This window comes from Sturnira hondurensis, unplaced genomic scaffold, assembly GCF_014824575.4.
Source record: "Sturnira hondurensis isolate 20B ecotype Veracruz unplaced genomic scaffold, ASM1482457v3 Scaffold0014384, whole genome shotgun sequence".
In the NCBI taxonomy this organism is placed as follows: Eukaryota; Metazoa; Chordata; class Mammalia; order Chiroptera; family Phyllostomidae; genus Sturnira; species Sturnira hondurensis.
Window position 1 is genome coordinate 41427673 of NW_028087015.1, and position 21318 is coordinate 41448990.

General features: G+C 40.5%; 1 protein-coding gene across 1 annotated transcript in view; it reads right to left on the minus strand.

The window, feature by feature from the left end:
- C6 (complement C6) overlaps positions 1 to 21318 on the minus strand; it is a 57671-nt gene that overhangs the window by 28962 nt on the left and 7391 nt on the right. The window contains exons 5-8 of the mRNA XM_037063233.1: positions 20574 to 20718; positions 13868 to 14009; positions 7808 to 7946; positions 2620 to 2820 (exon numbers count right to left, since the gene is read on the minus strand). Coding sequence (XP_036919128.1) covers positions 2620 to 2820; positions 7808 to 7946; positions 13868 to 14009; positions 20574 to 20718 — 627 coding nt within the window. The remainder of the gene's footprint in view (positions 1 to 2619; positions 2821 to 7807; positions 7947 to 13867; positions 14010 to 20573; positions 20719 to 21318) is intronic.

Sequence of the window (21318 nt, forward strand, 5' to 3'; positions counted from 1 at the left end):
CTTTCAACATCTCCCTTTTTCTCCCCATCTTTGACTATATTTTTAGGCAGTTATTTCCATTCTTGGGTATGATATCAGAGTGAGCTGGAGGACTTAAAAAAAGAAACAAGAAGCCAGAATCACATGCTCAATGATAGATACCCTGAATCAGTAAATTAATGGAGGTATGTAGGTGGGGGTGGGGTGGTGATGTATTTTTATATTCTCACAATTCTGATACTAACTTGTCTTAAGAATATAATTTGGTAAATTTGAGGGACACTGTTGGATCCATAGCCCATTTCAACTGAGTTAGCAATCTTATGTTATAAAAGGAATTTATTTTATTCTTATTTTTTCATATGTTCATATCAGAGCTATACTCTCTTCATAGTTTGTTGAAACTATAAATAAATGAAGTGTAATGTAGTGGGTAAGAATAAGTGAACAAAAATTGACAAACTGATGGCAATCCTGATCTCTGACATCTGCTCATCATAAAATCACGGGAGCCTCTTAGCTTCTTGGACTTTAGTGTAGGGCCTGACACATCAGGTATTTGGCAATGTGCACTGAATTAAACATAAATACATGGACTTCATTTATTCATGTGAGAAATTGTGTTGCAAATATCTACTCCTACCCTTCACAACAGCAAGGATGGAATTGGAGAATGTTTTGCTAAGTGAAATAAGCCAGGTGGTGAAAGACAAGTACCTTATGATCTCACCTATAAATGGGAACTAATCAACAAAACAAACAAGTGAGTAAAATAGAACCAGAGACATGGGAATAAAGAACAAACTGACACTGACCAGAGGGGAGGGCAGAAGGGAATAATGAGGGAAAGCAAGGGAAGGGCCAAGTCAAAGGACATGCATAAAGGATCCATGGACAAGGACAAACAACTTGGGGGAGGGGATTCACATGGAAAAGGGTGGGCAGGGCAGGGGCAAGTAATGAAGGAGAGAGAAGGACAACTGTAATTGAACAACAGCAAAACAAATTTTAAAAAATACTCAGATTACCTCTTAGGGTTCTTTTGAAGATAAATGAAATGCTTAGAAAATTTATCTATAAAGTGATACAGGTCTCATTTACATAAATGTATGAATAAGCAAATAAATAAAAATGTGAAAGACACTACAGTACAGGCAGGAGGAGCCATAAAATGATGCCCTCCAGGTGTCTAAAAATGTCTAGTAAAGATCCCCTAAGTCATTTAAGAGCTGGAAGCCATATCTAGGAGATTTAACATGCAAAAATAGGAGAAAAAGGAACAGAAGAGGAAGGATTAGTGGCTGAAGATGTATTTTTACTTATGAAAAGAATTCTGTGAGTTTCTGGCAAGATTAATAAGAAAAGTCCAATACTTAGACATAACCTAAATTCTCAGCATAAAAAATTGTAAATTTCCAGACAGAATAAAAGAAAGAAAATCATCACTACACTGTTTTTTTCCTATGCAACAATGGAAATCATGAGATATGAAATAACTTCTAATAACCATCAAGAGAAGAAGACTATGATCCCAGATACCTTATCTAATCAAGATATTCTTTTGTCTTTATTGCTAAGAGAAAACATAAGCATTTTTAGAGATATTATAAGAATTTAGGGAATATATTTTGCAGGCATCCTACCTAAGGATAATACTAAAAATAGGATGATTAAATGAGAAGAAGGATCTCAAGAAAGGGAAGAGGAGAAGACAGAAAATAGTGATGCATGAATGGAAAAACATATATACACACATATATACATACAAATACATATAGAAAATACAACACAAATATAAAAGAGAATACAAGAAACTTGGCGTGGATAAGCATCGTGCAAGGAACCTTTCAGTAAAGAAGATGAGAGTGAGAATAAAACACAAATGTACACATATAATATAAAAGCCAATACAAAACAATCTTTGCAGAACACGAAGGGTTTGAACTATCTCAACAAAACAGGTCTCGAAGGCCTGCGCTGACAGCGGTGGGGAAGCAGAGAGCACACGTGGTCCCTAGGAGAGAGTGGAATGGGATGCAGGCAACAGGTACCATGTCTGCGGGTCGTACAGATACTACTTACTGTGATAAAAGAAAAGCAGAGGTATAATTATGCTTTACAACTAGATAAGGGTAACTACGAGCAGCATTACAAAGCTGGTAGAACTTCCAAAGTGACCCCAAAAGGGGTAGATAGAATTACAACAAAGATGGCAGGCCTAGAGAATCCGGAGACAGAAACCAAGTGAAATGAGTAAGAAAAATTAAAAATGGGAGGACAATGGTCAAGTATTTCAGTGAATATCCTAAAAGTAAGTTGTCTGTGTTTCCCTAGCACAGGCCTGAGACTGTCAGACTACATTTAAAAGGCAAAGTCCTGTTACATGTGGTTTATAAGAAACATATGCACCTAAAACAGTAAGACAAAGAAAACAACCATAGACACAGCTAAATACATGCACAAAAGAACCATCATTATACATATTACCTCTGCAACTTTTGAAGTAGGACAAAAAAACAACTGCAAAAAACATTACAACTATTGAAATATGAATTAGAAATCCTACTCATTTGCTATCAAAACCCCTTTCTTGTTGCAAAATCGTGGGTGGCATTAATTTTCCGAAACCATTTTAACTACCTTTTTGTGGGAGGCTTTGATGGCTTCTTTGAAGGCAGAATTTTGGGTGGAGGATTGACTTTGCGTTGAGGAATAAAAAATTGGCACATAAAAACCGCTGTCTGCTTCAGCTGAGACCCAGTTTTTTTTATTTTTATTCTTTTCAATAGGAGTTAAATCCTTATATGAATCTGTTTCCAAATCATCTTCGATAGTTTCTTCCTGGAGAAAAATCCATATGAAATAAAACAGAATTTAGGAAATCCTGGAGCTTCTTGTAAAGATCTGATGCAATGATCATTCATTTGTGTATTCGATAAACCTTTATTGAGGATCCATCTTGCTAGAGAACATGGAGTAATATTAGCTGCTGCCTGCAGGGAGTCAATAGTTCAGTTAGGGAGAAAGAAAATCACAGACACTTCATTCCATGTATGACACATTGTGCTGCTGATAGAATTGCCACAAATAACTATAAAACCCAGGGAGATAATAACAGGAAAGTCTAGCTCAGGGAAGTGACTCCCAAGCTAAGACTTGTAGAATAAAAAGCAACCATTTTCTGTCTGCCTGTGAATTTGATGCAGTCTGCAATCTAATTTTAGATAACTTTCAGAAAATTGAGGCCTAGATAAGGAGAGGCAGGTCCTGCCTGATCCTGTTCTGGGATCATCCCCATCCCCTTAGCCTTAGCTGGGCATCAGCACTCTACTGGCCATGCCTGCAAGGCTGAGGGCAAATAATTAACTGGTTCTGCCAGGTGGGTGGTTATCAGTCTTCAATGACTTGGTCTTTGAAGACTTGGGCTGAGTGGAGCTGGATTTAAGTACAAGTCAAATCCTCGTTATGGTTAGGCTGGTAAGAAGAGAACAATGGACAATTTTTTTTTAATGTTTGCAAGGCAAATGAAAGAGTACTTCCTTGTGTTAAAGATGTTGGTCTGTTCTGCAATGGAAAAATCTCTTCTTGTTTTAACATATTCAGCTTTCAAATAAACTGTGAGGCAAACCACATGTCACAGTTAACTAGCTTGCACAATTAGTCAAGCAAAGACAAAATAATTCGGCCACAAAAAAAGTCTTGCTCAACAGTAAAACAGTCAAAAGTTCGGTGTTACTTTCAGACATTGCACTGCATGCTAGTTACCATTTAAAATGTGTATGAATAAAGCTCTTAACACTGCAGCAATGCAATCATAGTTAGATATAGTTGCTGGCATCTCTGTACCATTCATTTCTCTAAAAAATCCAGATTACAAATATTTTGTTTCATGAACTTTCTCCCACACAAGAAAAGATGTGTCAGCTTAAATAAAAAGATGTTAACGTGTAAGGAAGGAGGAGGCTTGGGTATCCTGGGCAGAAGCTCAGAGGAAATCTGACCACGCACATGAGCTTATGGGAGGGTAGGCTCACAGGTGAACAGTGCTGGAAAATTAGATGAAACTGGGGGACTGGGCCAGGTCTGGTAGGGGCTGCTAAAATACCGGGATTGGATTCCACAGGCAAGCTTTGCATATAATAAGATCTTTAAAAATATTAACTGAATGAATGAAAAATTGGGAGTGTTGCCACCACATTTGTGGTTTGCCAAGATCACGTCAATTATAGTTAACTGAAGTGGAGGTGAGGTGAGTGATTTAAAAACTGGTGCAATGAGCCAGGTGGGACAGGATAATGGCCAGGTCTAGGGGAGTGGTGGTTGGGTAGAACGAAACTGGCGGATTGAAAAGATATTTAGGAGGTAGGCAAGAGAGGTTGTTGACCAAGCAGATGGGGGTGGGGAAAAAGAGAGAGAGAGAGAGAGAGAGAGAGAGACAATACTGTTACATGAAAGGGAATTTAGGATACAGAATGCCAATGCAACTTCTGAAGGGTGGAAGAAGAGGTTTTTTAATGGTGTGTAAGGAACAGCTGGTAGGCGCTGATAAATTTCATTTTCCTGGGAAGAGATGTTAAGCAAATTCTGGGGAAAAGTTCTTAATTCCCATTTTACACATTATTGCGAGTTTCTCCCTGAAGCCATCTTGGTGATCTGTGTGTCTCGTGGGCCGATGACCTCCCAGAGCTCCATCCTCGTGGATGCTTTTACCTTTGTGCTGGGAGAAAGGAAATGAGTTTGTAGGCAGAAGCAGAAGAGAGTCGAGAGAAGATTGGGGAGGGAGAGGGAGGGGACAGGGTGGCACTTAGTGTCCTGTGTTGTGAAGGTTAGAAACAGAACCTGAAGTTGTGAATTTTACCAGGGATTTGAGAAGACTTTGAGGAAGTGCAGAGCTCTGAAGGTTTTCAGGCTTTGGGATGCAGCAAGAAGCCATTTCTAGGTAGGTGAGTGTATTGGGAAGAACCAAAGTTTAATGGGAACCATGCTCTGCAGTCCGCTGGTGACAGCGAATGCTTAGCACATGGCCAAGAATAGCAAGGCAGTGACACCAAGGAAAAGAGAGGAAGATTCCCGAATAAATGGTATGACTCTGGGGACAAGTACAGGGATCTTGGGTGGGTGATGGCTCCGCATTCAGCAGTTGGGGGCCCCCAAGAGGCAGAATTCTTTCTGTGGTCTTCTATTCTGATTTCCTGTCCAGCGTCTTCCCTCCCCTCTTTTAGGAGTCACTCTACAGCCAGGCCATCCTGTCATCTGCCTTAATAGACTCCAGTACCGTAGGAGAAGGGAGGTCGAACGCCTGCTGAACTTCTCCTCCTTTACTGTTTTCAATGATGCATAGCTTAGATTCGTACATGCCTCCTTAAGGCATGCAAAGTAATATAGAAATCAGAGAAAAGTAAGGCAATCGCTTGTGCCCTTGGGTCTAGTCACCTCCAAATCATTGTTTGAAGACATACATACATATCACCATGACCTTACTCAGCAGTTGAATATTGCCTAGAACTCAGTGACGCAGAGTTGGATATCAGCTCACGCAACTTCTTCAGTTTGGACAAGTTTCAGAATGACACTGATAACGCAGTGAGTCTACTTGATTCGGAAAAAGGGTTTTTATGCTCAAGGGTCTGTACATCCTGAAGCTACTTGCCTTCTAGGCTTGGGTTATCAAGTTACGTGGGTGGATTCAGGAGCCTGCTGCTAAATGCTAAACAACCAGTTCTCTGGGAGGGGAAAAATACCGTGATTTACACCAGCCTTTGCATTTTTTAATGGTGTATATATTCCTACCATAGCTGATTTCAAGCTACTGATGCAGTGCCTCTGAATTGCATCTTGGGAAATGATGCCCAGAAGCAAATTCTTATATAGCATTTTCATGATACAGATGTAGTAGATGTCGGGTGACCTCAGGAGCATAAGCGATAGGAAAATGGAATGACTCCTTTGAGAAGTAATACATTTTGAGTAATTACTGTCCACAGTTTTAATATTTTATTTCATTGTAAGATTATATATTTAATATTTAGTGATGGCTATATTTAATCATCAGCTCACAAAATTTCTGAAAATTTAACAATTGGCTCTTGTAAGCCGGAAGGCCTGGCTGGGTTGGTAAATCGCACGGTGACGCCTTTCCAATGACGGTTTATGAAAGGTGCTCAGACAGACCAGGCACGTGGAGCACAGCTGTTAACATCTGTCTTGTCATGACTGTCACCGTCTCATCTGGCACAGGCAATGCTGAGCGGGGAGCCAGGACTCTCCCTCTACTCTGCCTTGTACGGGCCGCACATCCCTGGGAAAGTTGTCTATCTTGAGCCCAAGTCTTCTATTAGCAAGGTGGATATAAAGAATTTTCTACCTTTCTAGGCAGGCTGTTAAGGGAATTGAGTAAAACAATGTAGACAAGTACTTTGAAAACTCTATTCTGCGTGTGAACTGTTATCTAAACCCGAATGTGCCCTAATCTCAAGCTGAGCTTAATCTCTCTTACTTGTAAAATTTCGCAAAGTGGACGCTGAGAATATAGGCAGTGTGTGTTTTTTTGTTGTTGGAAATTAATGTATTTTGAAAGTAGGCTTAATTCCTTTTTTCAGAGCACAAAAGCATCCTGAAATAGGATGCTTACATATAATGACAACATTATATATAAATATTTGGGCTTTAGTTCTGTCTACAAAACTGATTCAATACAATACATCTTAAGATTAGAACCATCGCTGATAGAATTTCTGATGCTATTGTTTCTTTGGAAAAGCACCTCTTCTGAGTTAGTAGTTAGCACACCATCAAGACCCTCCCTGCCTCCCTCGTTGGTGGAGGACCCTCTAGGTTAGCACTACCTCTGGGTGGTCCCTTTACCTGGTCAGAGGTCACTTGCTCCTCTTGTCACTTCTACCTTCAGGCACAGATGAGGCTTCTCAGAGAAAGTCTCCCCAAAAATGTTTGAATCAGGCAGTTGGATCCCAAGGATATACCCCACACCATTAATAAATATTAGATAGTGTTAAATTGAGTTTATCACATTGGAAAATGTCTGTATTTCTATGTATAAAAGTTATTTTTAAAGAAAAGGGTTGAATGACTTTGCTGAAATCTTACTCTCTGTAAAGTGGTTTCAGGAATCATTAAACCTTCTGAAATTCCCTCTAGCATGTCCATTTCTATGCATGGATGTTACCATTAAAATCACGTCTTTTCAGTTTCTCTTATCATGCATTAAATAGATCTTTTTACACTAGTTCAACAAGTGTGGAGCAGTTATCATGTGTAAGGCACTGGGCCAGACTCTGGGAGTGTGTAGTATGATGCTCGTCACCACTTAGGAAAGCACGCAGAAAACCAAATCCACCAATAAAATAGAAAGGAAGGTGGGCAAAACTACCCCCGTTATCCTTAGATTCATCTTGACTTTTCAGAAGGCAGGTACTCTTATGTCTAAATGTAGTGGTTACCTGAGAGAATGAGCTATATAGTGGGAGAAAATTCTGAATAAATCAAACCATTTTTTATGTGGGGATGTGTCTCAGCTGTGTGTTCTTTAGGGAAAGCAGGAAATCCGGACTTCAGGAAGTGTGGGCTTGAATCTCTAACCCGCTACTTATCAGCTGTTTGACTTTGGGCCAATGAACTACCTTAGTTTTTTTCATTTGTAAATTGATGACAATAACACACTGACCTCACTGGGCTGTGGAAGGATTAAACGCTAACACATACCAGGTTGTTAAAAATATGCATTGGCTTTTTATTCTGTCCCTTCATTCATCACTAATTTTAGCTTATAATCACCATCGTGTTGGAATGCCACCGAGACAGGCTGTCATACCTCAAAGTTGACGTTTTCCAGATTGGCTGCAACACGGTACGCGTTACTCGCTTTGCTGCTTTTGACAGTTTTACATATTCCTCCAGTGAAAGAGTTGTCAAGGACTTCTCCTCTGGGCTCTCCGGCCAGAAAATCAAACCTAGAAATAAGGCAATTTTCAAGAATTCAATAGATGTACAGCAATCTTTAAAACTTATGTTACTTATATGAAAAAAAATTCCTCTCTGAGACATTTTTGACTCATGACAAATGACTTGAAGGAAAGGAACCCCCCCCACCACCACTTTTTTTCTCTGTCCATGGTGAAGCTTCCAGAAAGCTCTGGAAGCCAAAACTTAACCCTTCTGGCCTGTCAGGTCCCCCATATTCCACTCACTTCGATGTTTGGGGCTTTCAGCCTAAAAGAAAATTTAAGTTTATAATTATTTCATGACTTATAAAACTAGCACTAACTTTGGAAGCAGATTATGAAATAAATTACTACATAACTAATGCCATCCTTGGCCCACTTTTCTTCAGTGTGATAAAGAGGTCCTTGTAAAGATCTAACAATAAAATAGTAATAGCAATATTTTAATAGGATTGTAGTAATACTGTTTTTATTAACTAATATTTACAATTTATTTCACAAAAATGCTTAATATTCAATATGCTTATGATAAATTGAGCATTTTTACCTCTATCTAATATTAGTTATTAAAAATGTATGATAACCATGCGATGCCGATAGAACCATTATACTCATTTTACAAATGAGGAAATTGAAGGATGGAAACTAATTAGCTTAGCACAACTCAAATATTTAAGAAATTGTTTCTGGTAGATAGAAAGTTTTCCACGATGCTAATAGTTTTCCAAATTCTAATAGATCTTAACATGTATTCTGTGGAGAAGAATAAAAAGTTTTATGTCAAAATGTTGAGTAAGGCTGGAATGTATGTGGTGAGATAACAGAAAATATATATAATGGTCTTTGCTGCCAGGCACAGGACTCCTAAAACCCTTGGAATCTCTCAAGTGAAAAGAGCACTGAGCGTATCTTTTGTTCTAATGTTTAGTCTTTGACCCTGGATCATGACACAGGACTCCTCAGTCTCTTGGAGAGAGAGAGAGAGAGAGAGAGAGAGAGAGTGTCTCTTGCCCTCTCCTGGGTAATAATGTTGTCTTTTTTTTTAATTTATTTTTCAATAATGGTTGACAGATAATATTATATTACTTTCAGGTGTACAACATCGTGATTAGGTATTTATATAATTTAAAGAGTGATCAACCCAATAAATCTAGTACCTATATGTGCCATGTTTTTTGTTGTTGTTGTTTGTTTGTTTCATAATGAGGTGACCCTTGGTAGACGCCTGGATGGGGACTGGCAACCAGAAAGATCAAGCTCTGATTAAAAGCTTAGAGTTTTAACCCGACCTTCTGTTCTCCAGAAAGAAGAGAGGGGTTCAAATGGAGTTAATGATCAATCACACCTACGTGATGAAACCTCCAAAAAATATCCCCCAGATAGAGGGTTCTGAGAACTTCTCTTCTGGTGAATACACAGAGGTTCACCCAAAAAGAGCATGAAAGCTCAGAACTCCTTCCTACATACCTTGCCCTGCTCACACCTCCGCAAATGCATGTGTTCATCTGTTTCCTTTATGATATTCACTTACCATAAGCTGGTGAATAGTCAGTAAATTGTTTTACAGGGCTCTCTCTGGGAGCTGCTATGGCGCATTGATCAAACCCAAGGAGGGGGTTGGTGGGAACTTCAACACATCAGGAGTGCGGGTGAAGTGGCACCTGAAGTGTTGGGGGAGGGCAGTCTGGTGGGACTGAGCCTTTCCATATAGCATCTGACTCTATCTTCAGGTGGACAGTGTCACAATTGAGTTAAATTGTGGGACAGCCAGCTGGTGTCACAGAGAGTTGCTTCACTGGGCAGAGCTCCCATGTATCTGTGGTCAGAAGTGTGAGTGTGGTACAGTGTGGGAGTAAAACAGGTACACGGGGAGGACTGAGTTACAGAACTCAGTCACGTACACAGGTACGTGAGTTACAGAAGCCGTTCCAAATGGGAGTGACTCCCGTGGCTTCAGCAAGATGCCTCTCACACCCCAATGGCTGCGAGCACAACTCCAGGTGTATTCTCATTCATATTTGAAATTGTATCAACACAGGTAATTGAGGGAGGAAATACAAAGAGCTGGTCTGGAAAGAAATTTCTGAACTACCTAAGTTAGCATGACAAACACAGGTGTTTCAGACTCATTCCTTTTCATTTCCTGACTTAAGGCAGGTCAATGAGGAAGAAAGGACGGCGGACCTTATACTGCCTTCTGCCACGGACTTGTGAGTTTGTCCTGAGCTAGAAAGAACTTAACAAAAATGGCTCCCAGGTCATGAGGAAACTCCGAAGGTCGCAGCTGCTTGCAGAGAGCCCGAAGACAGGACTCCCAAGCCGTGCCCCAGGAACCTTTCAGGAGTTAAGTCAAGTATGCAGTAGTTCTCAGCCTTATTCTTTCTCCTCCCCTCTGGGATATTTAAATTGACTTTAACTGTTACTGTGTTTCAAATACATCATGGGTTTTGGATATTATCAATTTCTAAATGGCTTTTGTCTAATTTGGTTTAATGCATCATATTGTGTCATTTTGTGAATTTATTTGAAATTATATATGCATATGTAAATATGCTTGTGTGTATATCTGTATCTTGGCTGAACCTGAGAAAAAAATAAATAGCATGTTTATATTGCTTCAGATTTAAGACCCAGTGGCTCATGTTGGCAAGGAAAGCATGTCATTCTGTCTTGTTACTCTTCCTTGGGGAGATGCCATTTAAAAAAAGGTACAGCGCCTCAGGAAGCAACCTTCTGTGGGTAGAAATGGGTCAGACAGGGGATAGAGATTCTAAGGCCAGCAGATTAGAGAGAGATTCCAGTAAGAAGCTTTCAAAACTCAGTTCTTGGGGAAGCGAGAAGAGAACTGGCTGTCCTGAGCCAGCAGGTTTTGCTCATTTCTGAGAATCCTTGGGACCACAGCTGTGCTTGGCAGAGGGCCACACAGTCCTCCTGTCAAAGTACACACAGCATGTGGTCCTCTCCGTCTGGAGCTCCAGAGTCTACACCAGCTGAGCAAGAGGTGAGGGTGTGATCCACCCCTCATCAATCAGATCACCAGAAAACACGACTCTCAAGTGGGAGTTCTGGCTGAGGTTTCCTTCCAGGGAAAGGAGGAAATGAAACCATCTCTGCACATTGATAAGAAGTTGCTGTTAAAATGCTCTCCTTGAAATCAACTCTAATTAGAAATTCTTAGGACAGCACCTCAGATAAGTTTGTAGTCGTCCAACATGCCAGGGAGGAGCTGCAGCCCAGAAACATTCACTGACTCGGTTATGATGTGGTGAGTGAATGCAGAACTGGCTTTAGAACTCGGCTCCCCTCGCTTGCAAGCTAATGGCTGTTCCATCTTAGTGCTTTCCTGGCTCAAGAGCCTCCAGTTTTCACTCCAGTCAAATGAGCTTGTGTTTGCAATGGCTGCTGTTTATCTTTATTGCCTCCAGGCTTCGTGTTAAGCAAGTCTGGGAGCATAAGTGGAGAATTTAAAAAACAAGTCCTATACAAAGTAATAAAAGCCTATCGCAAACTATTTGCTTCTGGTCAAAAATCAAAGGGAGATTTCTCCAACGTGGGAATAGGAAAGTACACATTATCTTCACTGATTTTTCTCATGCTTCCTACTCGGGCTTAGTTCTACTGTTCCCATTGATTGCTCTCACATTTTCTAAAGCTTTCTAAGTCATTAGCTCAGTATGATAAAGTTGGAATCCCTTGATGAACCTCCAATGCTCTCATGACTTCAAATAGGGATGTTAGAATTGCTGAAATGGGAAGACTAGAATTTCTGAGTACTAGTCAAAGATTGTGTTGCATGGTCTCCAGAAGTTTCTTCCCGTCTGCTCACATTGTTTAGGTGGTTCTTGTTCTGAGTTAGTACGAAATGGTGGCAACAACCTGGATTTTGAATCTGGATTTGAATCTGGTTTCCACCAGTTACCAGTTGGTAGACTCGGGCAGATTATGGAAGCTTTCTGAGACACACTTTGTAAATTGAACAAGAACCAGATAGTACTGCAGGTTGATCTTTGGCCTTTAAACTGTACTGACCTCCTCACGCATCACATAGCTTATGTGAGAAAAAGTTTTGGACACCCTAGTCATGTTCATTTCACCTCTAACTCTCTAAACGTTTTCAGACCATTTTTTTTATCATCTCTTTTTTGTCTGCTTGCCTAAACCCTTTTCTCTGGCTTGGTCTCCCATTACTGATACAGGACTTGACTCTCACCCTTGACTCACACCATTTCATGCTAATTCAGGTTTGCTTCTCTAGTGTTTGGACTTCTGACACCCTCTTAGGCATGCTTTTTGGATGCCCTCGTTCTCCATTGGCTCCTGGCTTTTCTGAGTGGTTACTCACCCACTCAAGACCCGGCTGTNCTTGAAATCAACTCTAATTAGAAATTCTTAGGACAGCACCTCAGATAAGTTTGTAGTCGTCCAACATGCCAGGGAGGAGCTGCAGCCCAGAAACATTCACTGACTCGGTTATGATGTGGTGAGTGAATGCAGAACTGGCTTTAGAACTCGGCTCCCCTCGCTTGCAAGCTAATGGCTGTTCCATCTTAGTGCTTTCCTGGCTCAAGAGCCTCCAGTTTTCACTCCAGTCAAATGAGCTTGTGTTTGCAATGGCTGCTGTTTATCTTTATTGCCTCCAGGCTTCGTGTTAAGCAAGTCTGGGAGCATAAGTGGAGAATTTAAAAAACAAGTCCTATACAAAGTAATAAAAGCCTATCGCAAACTATTTGCTTCTGGTCAAAAATCAAAGGGAGATTTCTCCAACGTGGAAATAGGAAAGTACACATTATCTTCACTGATTTTTCTCATGCTTCCTACTCGGGCTTAGTTCTACTGTTCCCATTGATTGCTCTCACATTTTCTAAAGCTTTCTAAGTCATTAGCTCAGTATGATAAAGTTGGAATCCCTTGGTGAACCTCCAATGCTCTCATGACTTAAAATAGGGATGTTAGAATTGCTGAAATGGGAAGACTAGAATTTCTGAGTACTAGTCAAAGATTGCGTTGCATGGTCTCCAGAAGTTTCTTCCCGTCTGCTCACGTTGTTTAGGTGGTTCTTGTTCTGAGTTAGCACGAAATGGTGGCAACAACCTGGATTTTGAAGTCTAGAGTTGAATCTGGTTTCCACCAGTTACCAGTTGGTAGACTCGGGCAGATTATGGAAACTTTCTGAGACACACTTTGTAAATTGAACAAGAACCAGATAGTAATACAGGTTGATCTTTGGCCTTTAAACTGTACTGACCTCCTCACGCACCACATAGCTTATGTGAGAAAAAGTTTTGGACACCCTAGTCATGTTCATTTCACCTCTAACTCTCTAAACGTTTTCAGACCATTTTTTTTATCATCTCTTTTTTGTCTGCTTGCCTAAACCCTTTTCTCTGGCTTGGTCTCCCATTACTGATACAGGACTTGACTCTCACCCTTGACTCACACCATTTCATGCTAATTCAGGTTTGCTTCTCTAGTGTTTGGACTTCTGACACCCTCTTAGGCATGCTTTTTGGATGCCCTCGTTCTCCATTGGCTCCTGGCTTTTCTGAGTGGTTACTCACCCACTCAAGACCCAGCTGTAGGAATCCATCCTGGTACCTCCCGGCTTGGCGAGCCTCCCACCGGCTGGCCCTGATCTGCTCTACAGCTGTCAGAAAGGACGTGTGAGGATGAAAACAAGCAACAAGTATGAAGGGCCCATAACATGGCCTGGTACAAAGGAACTATGAAAAGGCTAAATAATGTCATTCCCTCGGAGCAAGGGCCATGGCCACATGCTGCCTGAGCATAGCAGCCAAGTGCTGGAGACAGGACCAGGAAGAGCAGTGGGAGGTTAACGAGGGAGCAATGTGTCTCACTGCTCCATTGCTGCCCCCCCATCATTAGCTCTGAGATGCTGTGATTCCCCCGAGTATCAAAATGATGTTACATACCCAGTGCCCATCCTGTACACGTTAGGGATGGGTTCAAATTTCCGCGAGCATACTTTTTTCTTCTTCCCACAACCCCTTTCGTCTGAATTGTCTCCACAGTCATTTTCTCCATTGCATTCTAATTTGCTGGCAATGCAGCGGCCTGGTCAAGAAAAGCAAACAACAGCATTGACAACAAATGATCATCTCAGACAGTATGTACTAATTTGAAATATTAGTGCTTTAAATTTCAAAAGTGAAAAGTTTTCATTGTTTTAACTGACTCATCCAAACTCATGCTTTACATTAAATTTTTTAAAAAATTTATCCATTACAGGTGACATCCAATACTATACTACTTTCAGGAGCACAGCACAGCGGTCAGATACTTATATTTATATAACTTACGAAGTGACTGCCCAGTAAGTCTAGTGCCCACCTAAGGTTGTGTTAGATTTTGACAAGGATTTAGGAACATATGGAAAATGGAATTATTATTTAGTCACCAGGGGGCTGATTGTCTTAAATAAGAGAATTAAGTTCAGAATCCCATTCCCATTACAGTAGGCTTTCGGCAGAAATCACGCTCTGCAGGAAAAAATGAACAGCAGGTTCAGAATGTTGTTCTGAGCCAGTACAGCAGACTCAAGGTCACTGTTTTATTTTTTAAAATCTTAAAATTTGTATACACACCTACACACACACTAGCATGTATGGTAATACGGCTGAGTCTCTAAAATTTTATGTTGAGGAAGCCAGACCCATAAGAGTCATGCCACGTGATTGCTTTATATGATATTCAAGAGCAAGCGGAGGGATTAACTGGAAATAAGAAAACAGAGAGTTCTTCAGGTTTGTGGATATTTTCTGCATCTTGATTGGGGGTTGTTTATATGGATGCACACATTCTTCAAAATAAAACTGCAAACTTATTGTCTGTGTATTTTATGATACATGACTATTTTACTATACACAATTACCACATTTTTAGTACATAGCCGCTATGTATAATTACTGCATAGAATTGTTTTACCACATGTAGTTTACTATATCTAATTATTTTTTGGACAAGTTAAATGCCTCTGTCATACAGTATTAATCGGCAGGTTAAGTTAATGAGTTTAGGGAATAGGACAAACTTCATGCACTTCAGTAATTCCTTTCCCTTCTAAAGTTACTGAATTCCATAAGGGTCCTTGGAATCGGTAACTGTGCATTGCAGACATGGAAATGCCTTGTGAACAATGAATGACAGCCCCTCCGCTGTCCCTCACTCCCTTGCCTGCAGTCAGGGGTGTTGCTGGCTTCCTACCATTATACACAGGCCTCACCGATGAGAGTGAAATGTTTCACTCAAGTTCATCTGGTTAACTGTTTTAGGTTGTGATCAGCACCTCCCTATAGCTATGTGAGACTATTTCAACTCAATGGAAAGCTTGGGGAAACTGGGTACTGTGTTGAATACTTTTTAAAAAAATTATTAGAGAATTCCCCAGAAAGCACTTAGTTTTAACTCCTTTGGTTAATAATTTTCACTAAGAAGGTAGGGTGTAATGTGAGTAATTAAGTCACTCAATTACTCAAAACCTTGCATTGTATCTGGACTAACATTATAAAGAGTTATGGTTATGCACCCCAGAATCATACAAGACTGAACATGTAGAAATAGAATTTCTATTAATCCCAGCATATAACCTGGAAGATACCCTATTTTATAAGAGTACATCTTTAGTTTTTTATTTGTTTTTTTGTTTGTTTACAGGGCAGAACAGTATAGGTAATTTAGTTTGAAATAGAGATGCTTTCACTAAAGAAAAGTCCCCAAATATTACATTTGTAAGTGTTTTGAATCTGGCACTTACAAATTTGGGCAAGAGCTAATTTTTGATATGGTTACACTAAAATAATCCCTATTTTATCAAACAGGTGGGGAAACACATGCAGGATACCATTCTCATTAATCTAGCATCCTGAGCAGGGTACCAGATTTGTGAAAACACAAGAAATTCTCTCTATTTGTACTTCTAGGTATACTGGAGAGGCTCTCCTAGCAAGGGTAGGAATGAAAGCAAAAGAGCATCTCTTGAGTGTTGTTTAGGAATGAATGGCATGTGTGATATAGGCCTAATGCAACACAGCTAAGAATGGTTCTAGGCCACAGAACTCAATGGAGCAGGGAGCACCAAGGGGAGTGGGGTTGTAAGCCACATGCATATCCCACACCAGAGAAGGGGTGGGAAAGGTGAAGGGCAGTTTGGATAGTGCAGGGATGCAGAGTCCATCCATGAGCCAGCATGTACTTGGAGCCATGTAATCGTTTAGAAATTGTACATGTTTTTCCTGTCTACTTAAACTGATGTTTTAAGTTGCATAAACATGTTTTATTTTTTAAATTTGTTATTGTTGTTCAATTACAGTTGTCCCCATTTTTCCCCCATTACTTTCCCTGGCTCTACCCATCCCCCACATTCAATCCTTCCCTCCCCTCCCCATTGTCTTTGTTCACGGGTCCTTTATACAAGTTCCTTGACTTGACCCTTCCCCTTCTTCCCTTGTCATCCCCCTCCCCTCTAATCACTGTCAGGTTGTTCTTTATTTCTATGTCTCTGGCTCTACTTTGCTTGTTTGTTTTATTGATTATACTTGAACTGGTTTTTGTTACTGCAATGACATACTATTTTTATAACCAGCTGCAAAGTCTCTAACCTCCCATGCTTAAATGTGGGAGAGAGGCGTTGGCACAGTGCATGGAGGTTAGCCTCGTGGCTAATTCTCAAAGATTCATTAAACGAAGACACTTAGCTTTAGAGACTCTTGGAAGACTCTCAACAGAAACTGTGAGAGAGGAAAGGGAAGAGGGAAACTCTTTGGGATAGACAGTTCTTTTGAAATTAAAGGCTAAATATCATCCCGAGTCAGACAAATTATGTTCCATTCAACCTTCTATTCCCTTTGAGAGTGGTTTTAGTGGATGGTTTTAGGGGAGCATAGTGGTAGAATATTTAACAACCAGTCAGAATGGTTGCCAGTGAAGTCTGTGCCAGGAATTAACCAATGAATGGCTGAATTGTGGGAAGATTTAGGGATTCCTGGTGCAGAGACCTGAACAACAGGGCAGAGGTTATCTGGAGACTCAGGCTAGCAGCTGCTTACTAACCATCACATTTTAATGGTTTAGTTTAGTTTAGTTTAATTTTGTTTTACCACCGGCTACAGACATACTGCTGATGAACTAGTGATTGGTTGTTTGTACACCACTAACTCTCCTGAAATTGCTCATTATGAATTGGTGGCCTATGGACATATTTAAAGCCTTCTTAAACTTGTGAATATTTTGGTATAAACAAAGCTTTTAAAAAAATATAGAATTTTTACTTATTTATTTATCATTTGTTAAATAAACAAGTTTTTCCTGCTAATTTGTTCTAAAAACTCTCCTTCAAGCTTCAAATAATTATACTTCAGATCAAAGTCTTTATCTTAATATTTTGGATATAATGCTTGGGTCTGTATAGTCCTCAGCCATTGCTATGAAGATTTTTCTTCTAGTCCCTCTTTCATCAGTATCTCACATGACCTTGTTTGTATAGGTATGATATTTATTACCCTCTGTCTCACCTTCTCATTCCATATTTGTGGGAGCATGGCACAGAGGGAAACTCCTGACACCTGCATTTATGTTTGACATTTAGAAAAGATTGGCAAAGCTGAAGGCAGGAAGCAAGGAGAAAAACCTCTATGTCTAAGGTCTGGGGTCCGTTTTCTACAGAATTGGAAATCCACTATGTACTTATAAATTCTTTACTTTCCAGTGTATTCCAGAATACATGGAAATGATGTAAATTGTATTCATCTGAACTCTAAATTTAACTTTGAATGGCCTATTTAGATAAGAGGTCAGTGAACTATGGCCCATGGTCTAGAACTGACCAGCTGTCTGTCTTAGCAAATACGACTTGACTGGAAGACAGCCACGCTCATTAGTCCACAGCACTGTCTATGGAGGCTTTGATGTGAAGATGCCAGAGCACAGTAGCTGCAACATAGTCCTCAGACTTGCAAAGCCAAAAATATTTACCTGCTGGGCCTTCACTGAAAATGTTTGCAGGAATCTGATCTAGACTATTCAAAATGATGAGCATTGACTCCTGGCCAAGATGGAGGCGTGGGTAGACATACTGTGCCTCCTCGCACAACCAAAATAAGGACAACAACGATTTAAAAACAAACAAAAAACCCCAGTACTGACAGAAAATTGAACTGCATGGAAGTCCAACAACCAAGGAATTTAAGTAGACACATTCATTCAGACCAGTAGGAGGGGCAGAGCTGGGGACTGGGACAGAGAAGGCTTGTAGCAGGGTGGCTGGCAGATCTGGGCACGCAAAGCAGCAACTGGAGGACTCAATGAGGCAGCAGATCATGGAGGAGTGTGGCATGCGCAGTCCCATATTCATGTGCAGATTAACCAGGCAAAACTGGGGAGCGAGAAAGACCATGAAACCCAAGGCCCCAGCGCGGGCAAATAAAGCCTCAAAACCTCTGACTGAAAATACTTGTGGGGACTGAGGTGGCAGGAGAGACTCCCAGCCTCACAGGAGAGTTCATTGGAGAGACCCACAGGGTCCTAGAATGTACACAAATCCACACATACGAAAATCAGAACCAGAAGGGCCCAATTTGCTAGTAGGAGGTGGGAGAAGTGATTGAAATCCAGCAGAGAGTGGAGCAAATGCCATTGTTCCCTCTTGGACTCCCGCCCCACATACAGCACCACAACCCAGCAACTGGGTTGCCCCACCTTGGTGAACACCTAAGGCTTCATCTCCCACCACAAAACAGGTCATAAAGACAAAAAAAAAAAAAGGCCCAAACAAAGGAACAGATCAAAGCATCAGAAAAAAATACAACTAAGCAATGAAGAGATAGTCAACCTATCAGATGCACAGTTCAAAACACTGGTAATCAGGATGCTCACAGAATTGGTTAAATTTGGTCGCAAATTAGATGAAAAAGGTGAAGGCTATGCTAAGTCAAATAAAGGAAAATGTGCAGGGAACCAATAGTGATGGGAAGGAAACTGGGACTCAAACTAATAGAGTGGACCAGAGGAAGAAAGAAACATCCAATCAGAAAAGAATGAAGAAACGAGAATTCAAAACAATGAGGAGAGGCTTAGGGACCCCCAGGACATTTTTAAATGTTCCAACATCTAAATTATAGGGGTACCAAAAGGAGAAGAGGAAGAGCAACAAGTGGAAAAGTTATTTGAACAAATAATAAAAGAGAACTTCCCCGTTCTGACTAAAGAAATAGACTTCCAGGAAGCTCAGAGAGTCCCAAAGAAGGTGGACCCAAGGCGGAACGCACCAAGGCACATCATAATTACATTACCCAATATTAAAGATAAGGAATCTTAAAAGCAGCAAGACAAAAGGAGAGAGATACCTGCAAAGGAGTGCCCATAAGACTATCAGCTGACTTCTCAAAAGAGACCTTGCGGACAAGAAGGGGCTGGAAAGAAGTATTCCAAGTCATGAAAGGCAAGGACCTATATCCAAGATTGCTCTATCCAGCAAAGCTTTCATTTAGAATGGAAGGGCAGATAAAGTGCTTTTCAGATAAGGTCAAGTTAAAGGAGTTCATCATTACCAAGCCTTTATTATATGAAATATCAAAGGGATTTATCTAGGAAAAAGAAGATAAAAAACATGTACAGTAAAATGACAGCAAACTCACAATAATTAACAACCATACCTAAAACAAAAACAAAACAAACTAAGCAAACAACTAGAACAGGAATAGAACCACAGAAATGGAGATCACATGGAGGAACAGCAACAGGGGAGTGGGAGGAGGAGAGAAGGGGAAAAGGTACAGAGAATAAGTACCATGGATGGTAGGTAGAAAACAGACAGGGAGAGGGTAAGAATAGTATGGGAAATGTAGAAGTCAAGAACTTGTGACACGTGGACATGAACTAAAGGAGGGGAAAGTGGGTGGGAGAGAGTGTGCAGGGTGAAGGGGAGTGAAGGGGGGAAATGGGACAAGTGTAATAGCATAATCAATAAAATATATTAACAAAACAAAACAAAATAATGAGCATTGAAGAGCTATTAATTAGCAAGAAAATACATTGATTAAAGAGTATATTCAAGATTTGAATATAATCTAGTGAAAATGAACTGAATTCATAAATCTGGATGGATATTGGCCTTGAAGGGAATGTTGCCATTGTTTAAGTCACCTTCAGTCTCCTCCTGTGACGCCACTCAGTGGAGCACCCAGAACACTGGTCACATCACGTCCAATCACGCCCCTGACATAACACCCTCACATCAATATTCTTAGCCTAATAAACTATAAAAAAACTTTTTAATCTGTTGCTGCTTTTTAATTGCTCATCCTGATGATAGATTTGTACTTATTAACAGCCAACTTTTAAAAGTATCTGCCTCCTTCTCCTTTCTCTTTTCCTGCTCTGGTACAGTGTAGAAACCTGGGTACTGGATGAGCAAATGGATCAGGTAAGTGGTCAAGGTGGTTATAGTTTGAAAGCTCTAATTTCACACATAAATAGCTTGGCAATTGGTGGCATAACACCTCCATCTCACCATGCTTAAAATATGGTGGGATTTCTCTAGCTTTTACTGGAGTCCATTGGAACAACTTTACGTGAGTCAAGTCATTTTTAGTGAAGGCTGAATATTTTCCAAAAGTACATTACCGCTGTCACAACGGAATTTATTCTTGCAGTCAATGTCTTCGATTTTGCAGAGTTTAGATGGAATGCATCGTTGGAAATTCACCAGGGGCTCAGTGCACGGTTGCCCTCCAAACTGACTGGGGCGCAGCATAGATCTAACCTTAAACTGAGAGAAAAGGGGAGAGTGATGAGTCACTCTGCGGCAGGGTGAAAGCCGACACGTAGCTAAGAAAGCTGGGCTTCTCGCGCACAGGAGTGATTTTGACTACAGTGGTGTTTCCTCTATGAACTAATAACTTTTCTGATTCCATTCCTGTGTGTCCTTAAGGAAGCCATCCCTCTCTGGGCCCCAGTTTTCCTAAAAGGAGGAGGTGGAACAAACGGATTTCTAAGACTTCCAACTCTAAAATCATAGGATTCTAAATTAAATTGAAATCTAATGCAGGGGTATTTACTGAGGGTCCCCTGAGTGCAGATTCTTCCAGGTAATAATAATAACAGCACTTCCGTATCTCCAAGATAGTGTGACATGAGTGATCAGTGTGGAAGGACTTGGGATTCTTTTGCACAAGGAAGTCAGCGTGGAAACCGAGGTTGACACATTCTCTACACTGTAAAAGCTTTTAAGTGGGGAGTAGAACAGAGAGTCAGGGAAGAATAGAAACATGACAGGATTAAAGAGTTCTGACTGGCGTCAGAAAAATCTGGTTCAGAATAGAGCTCGTACATCCAACAGTTGTGTATTCTGGAGCCAATTACTTAACTC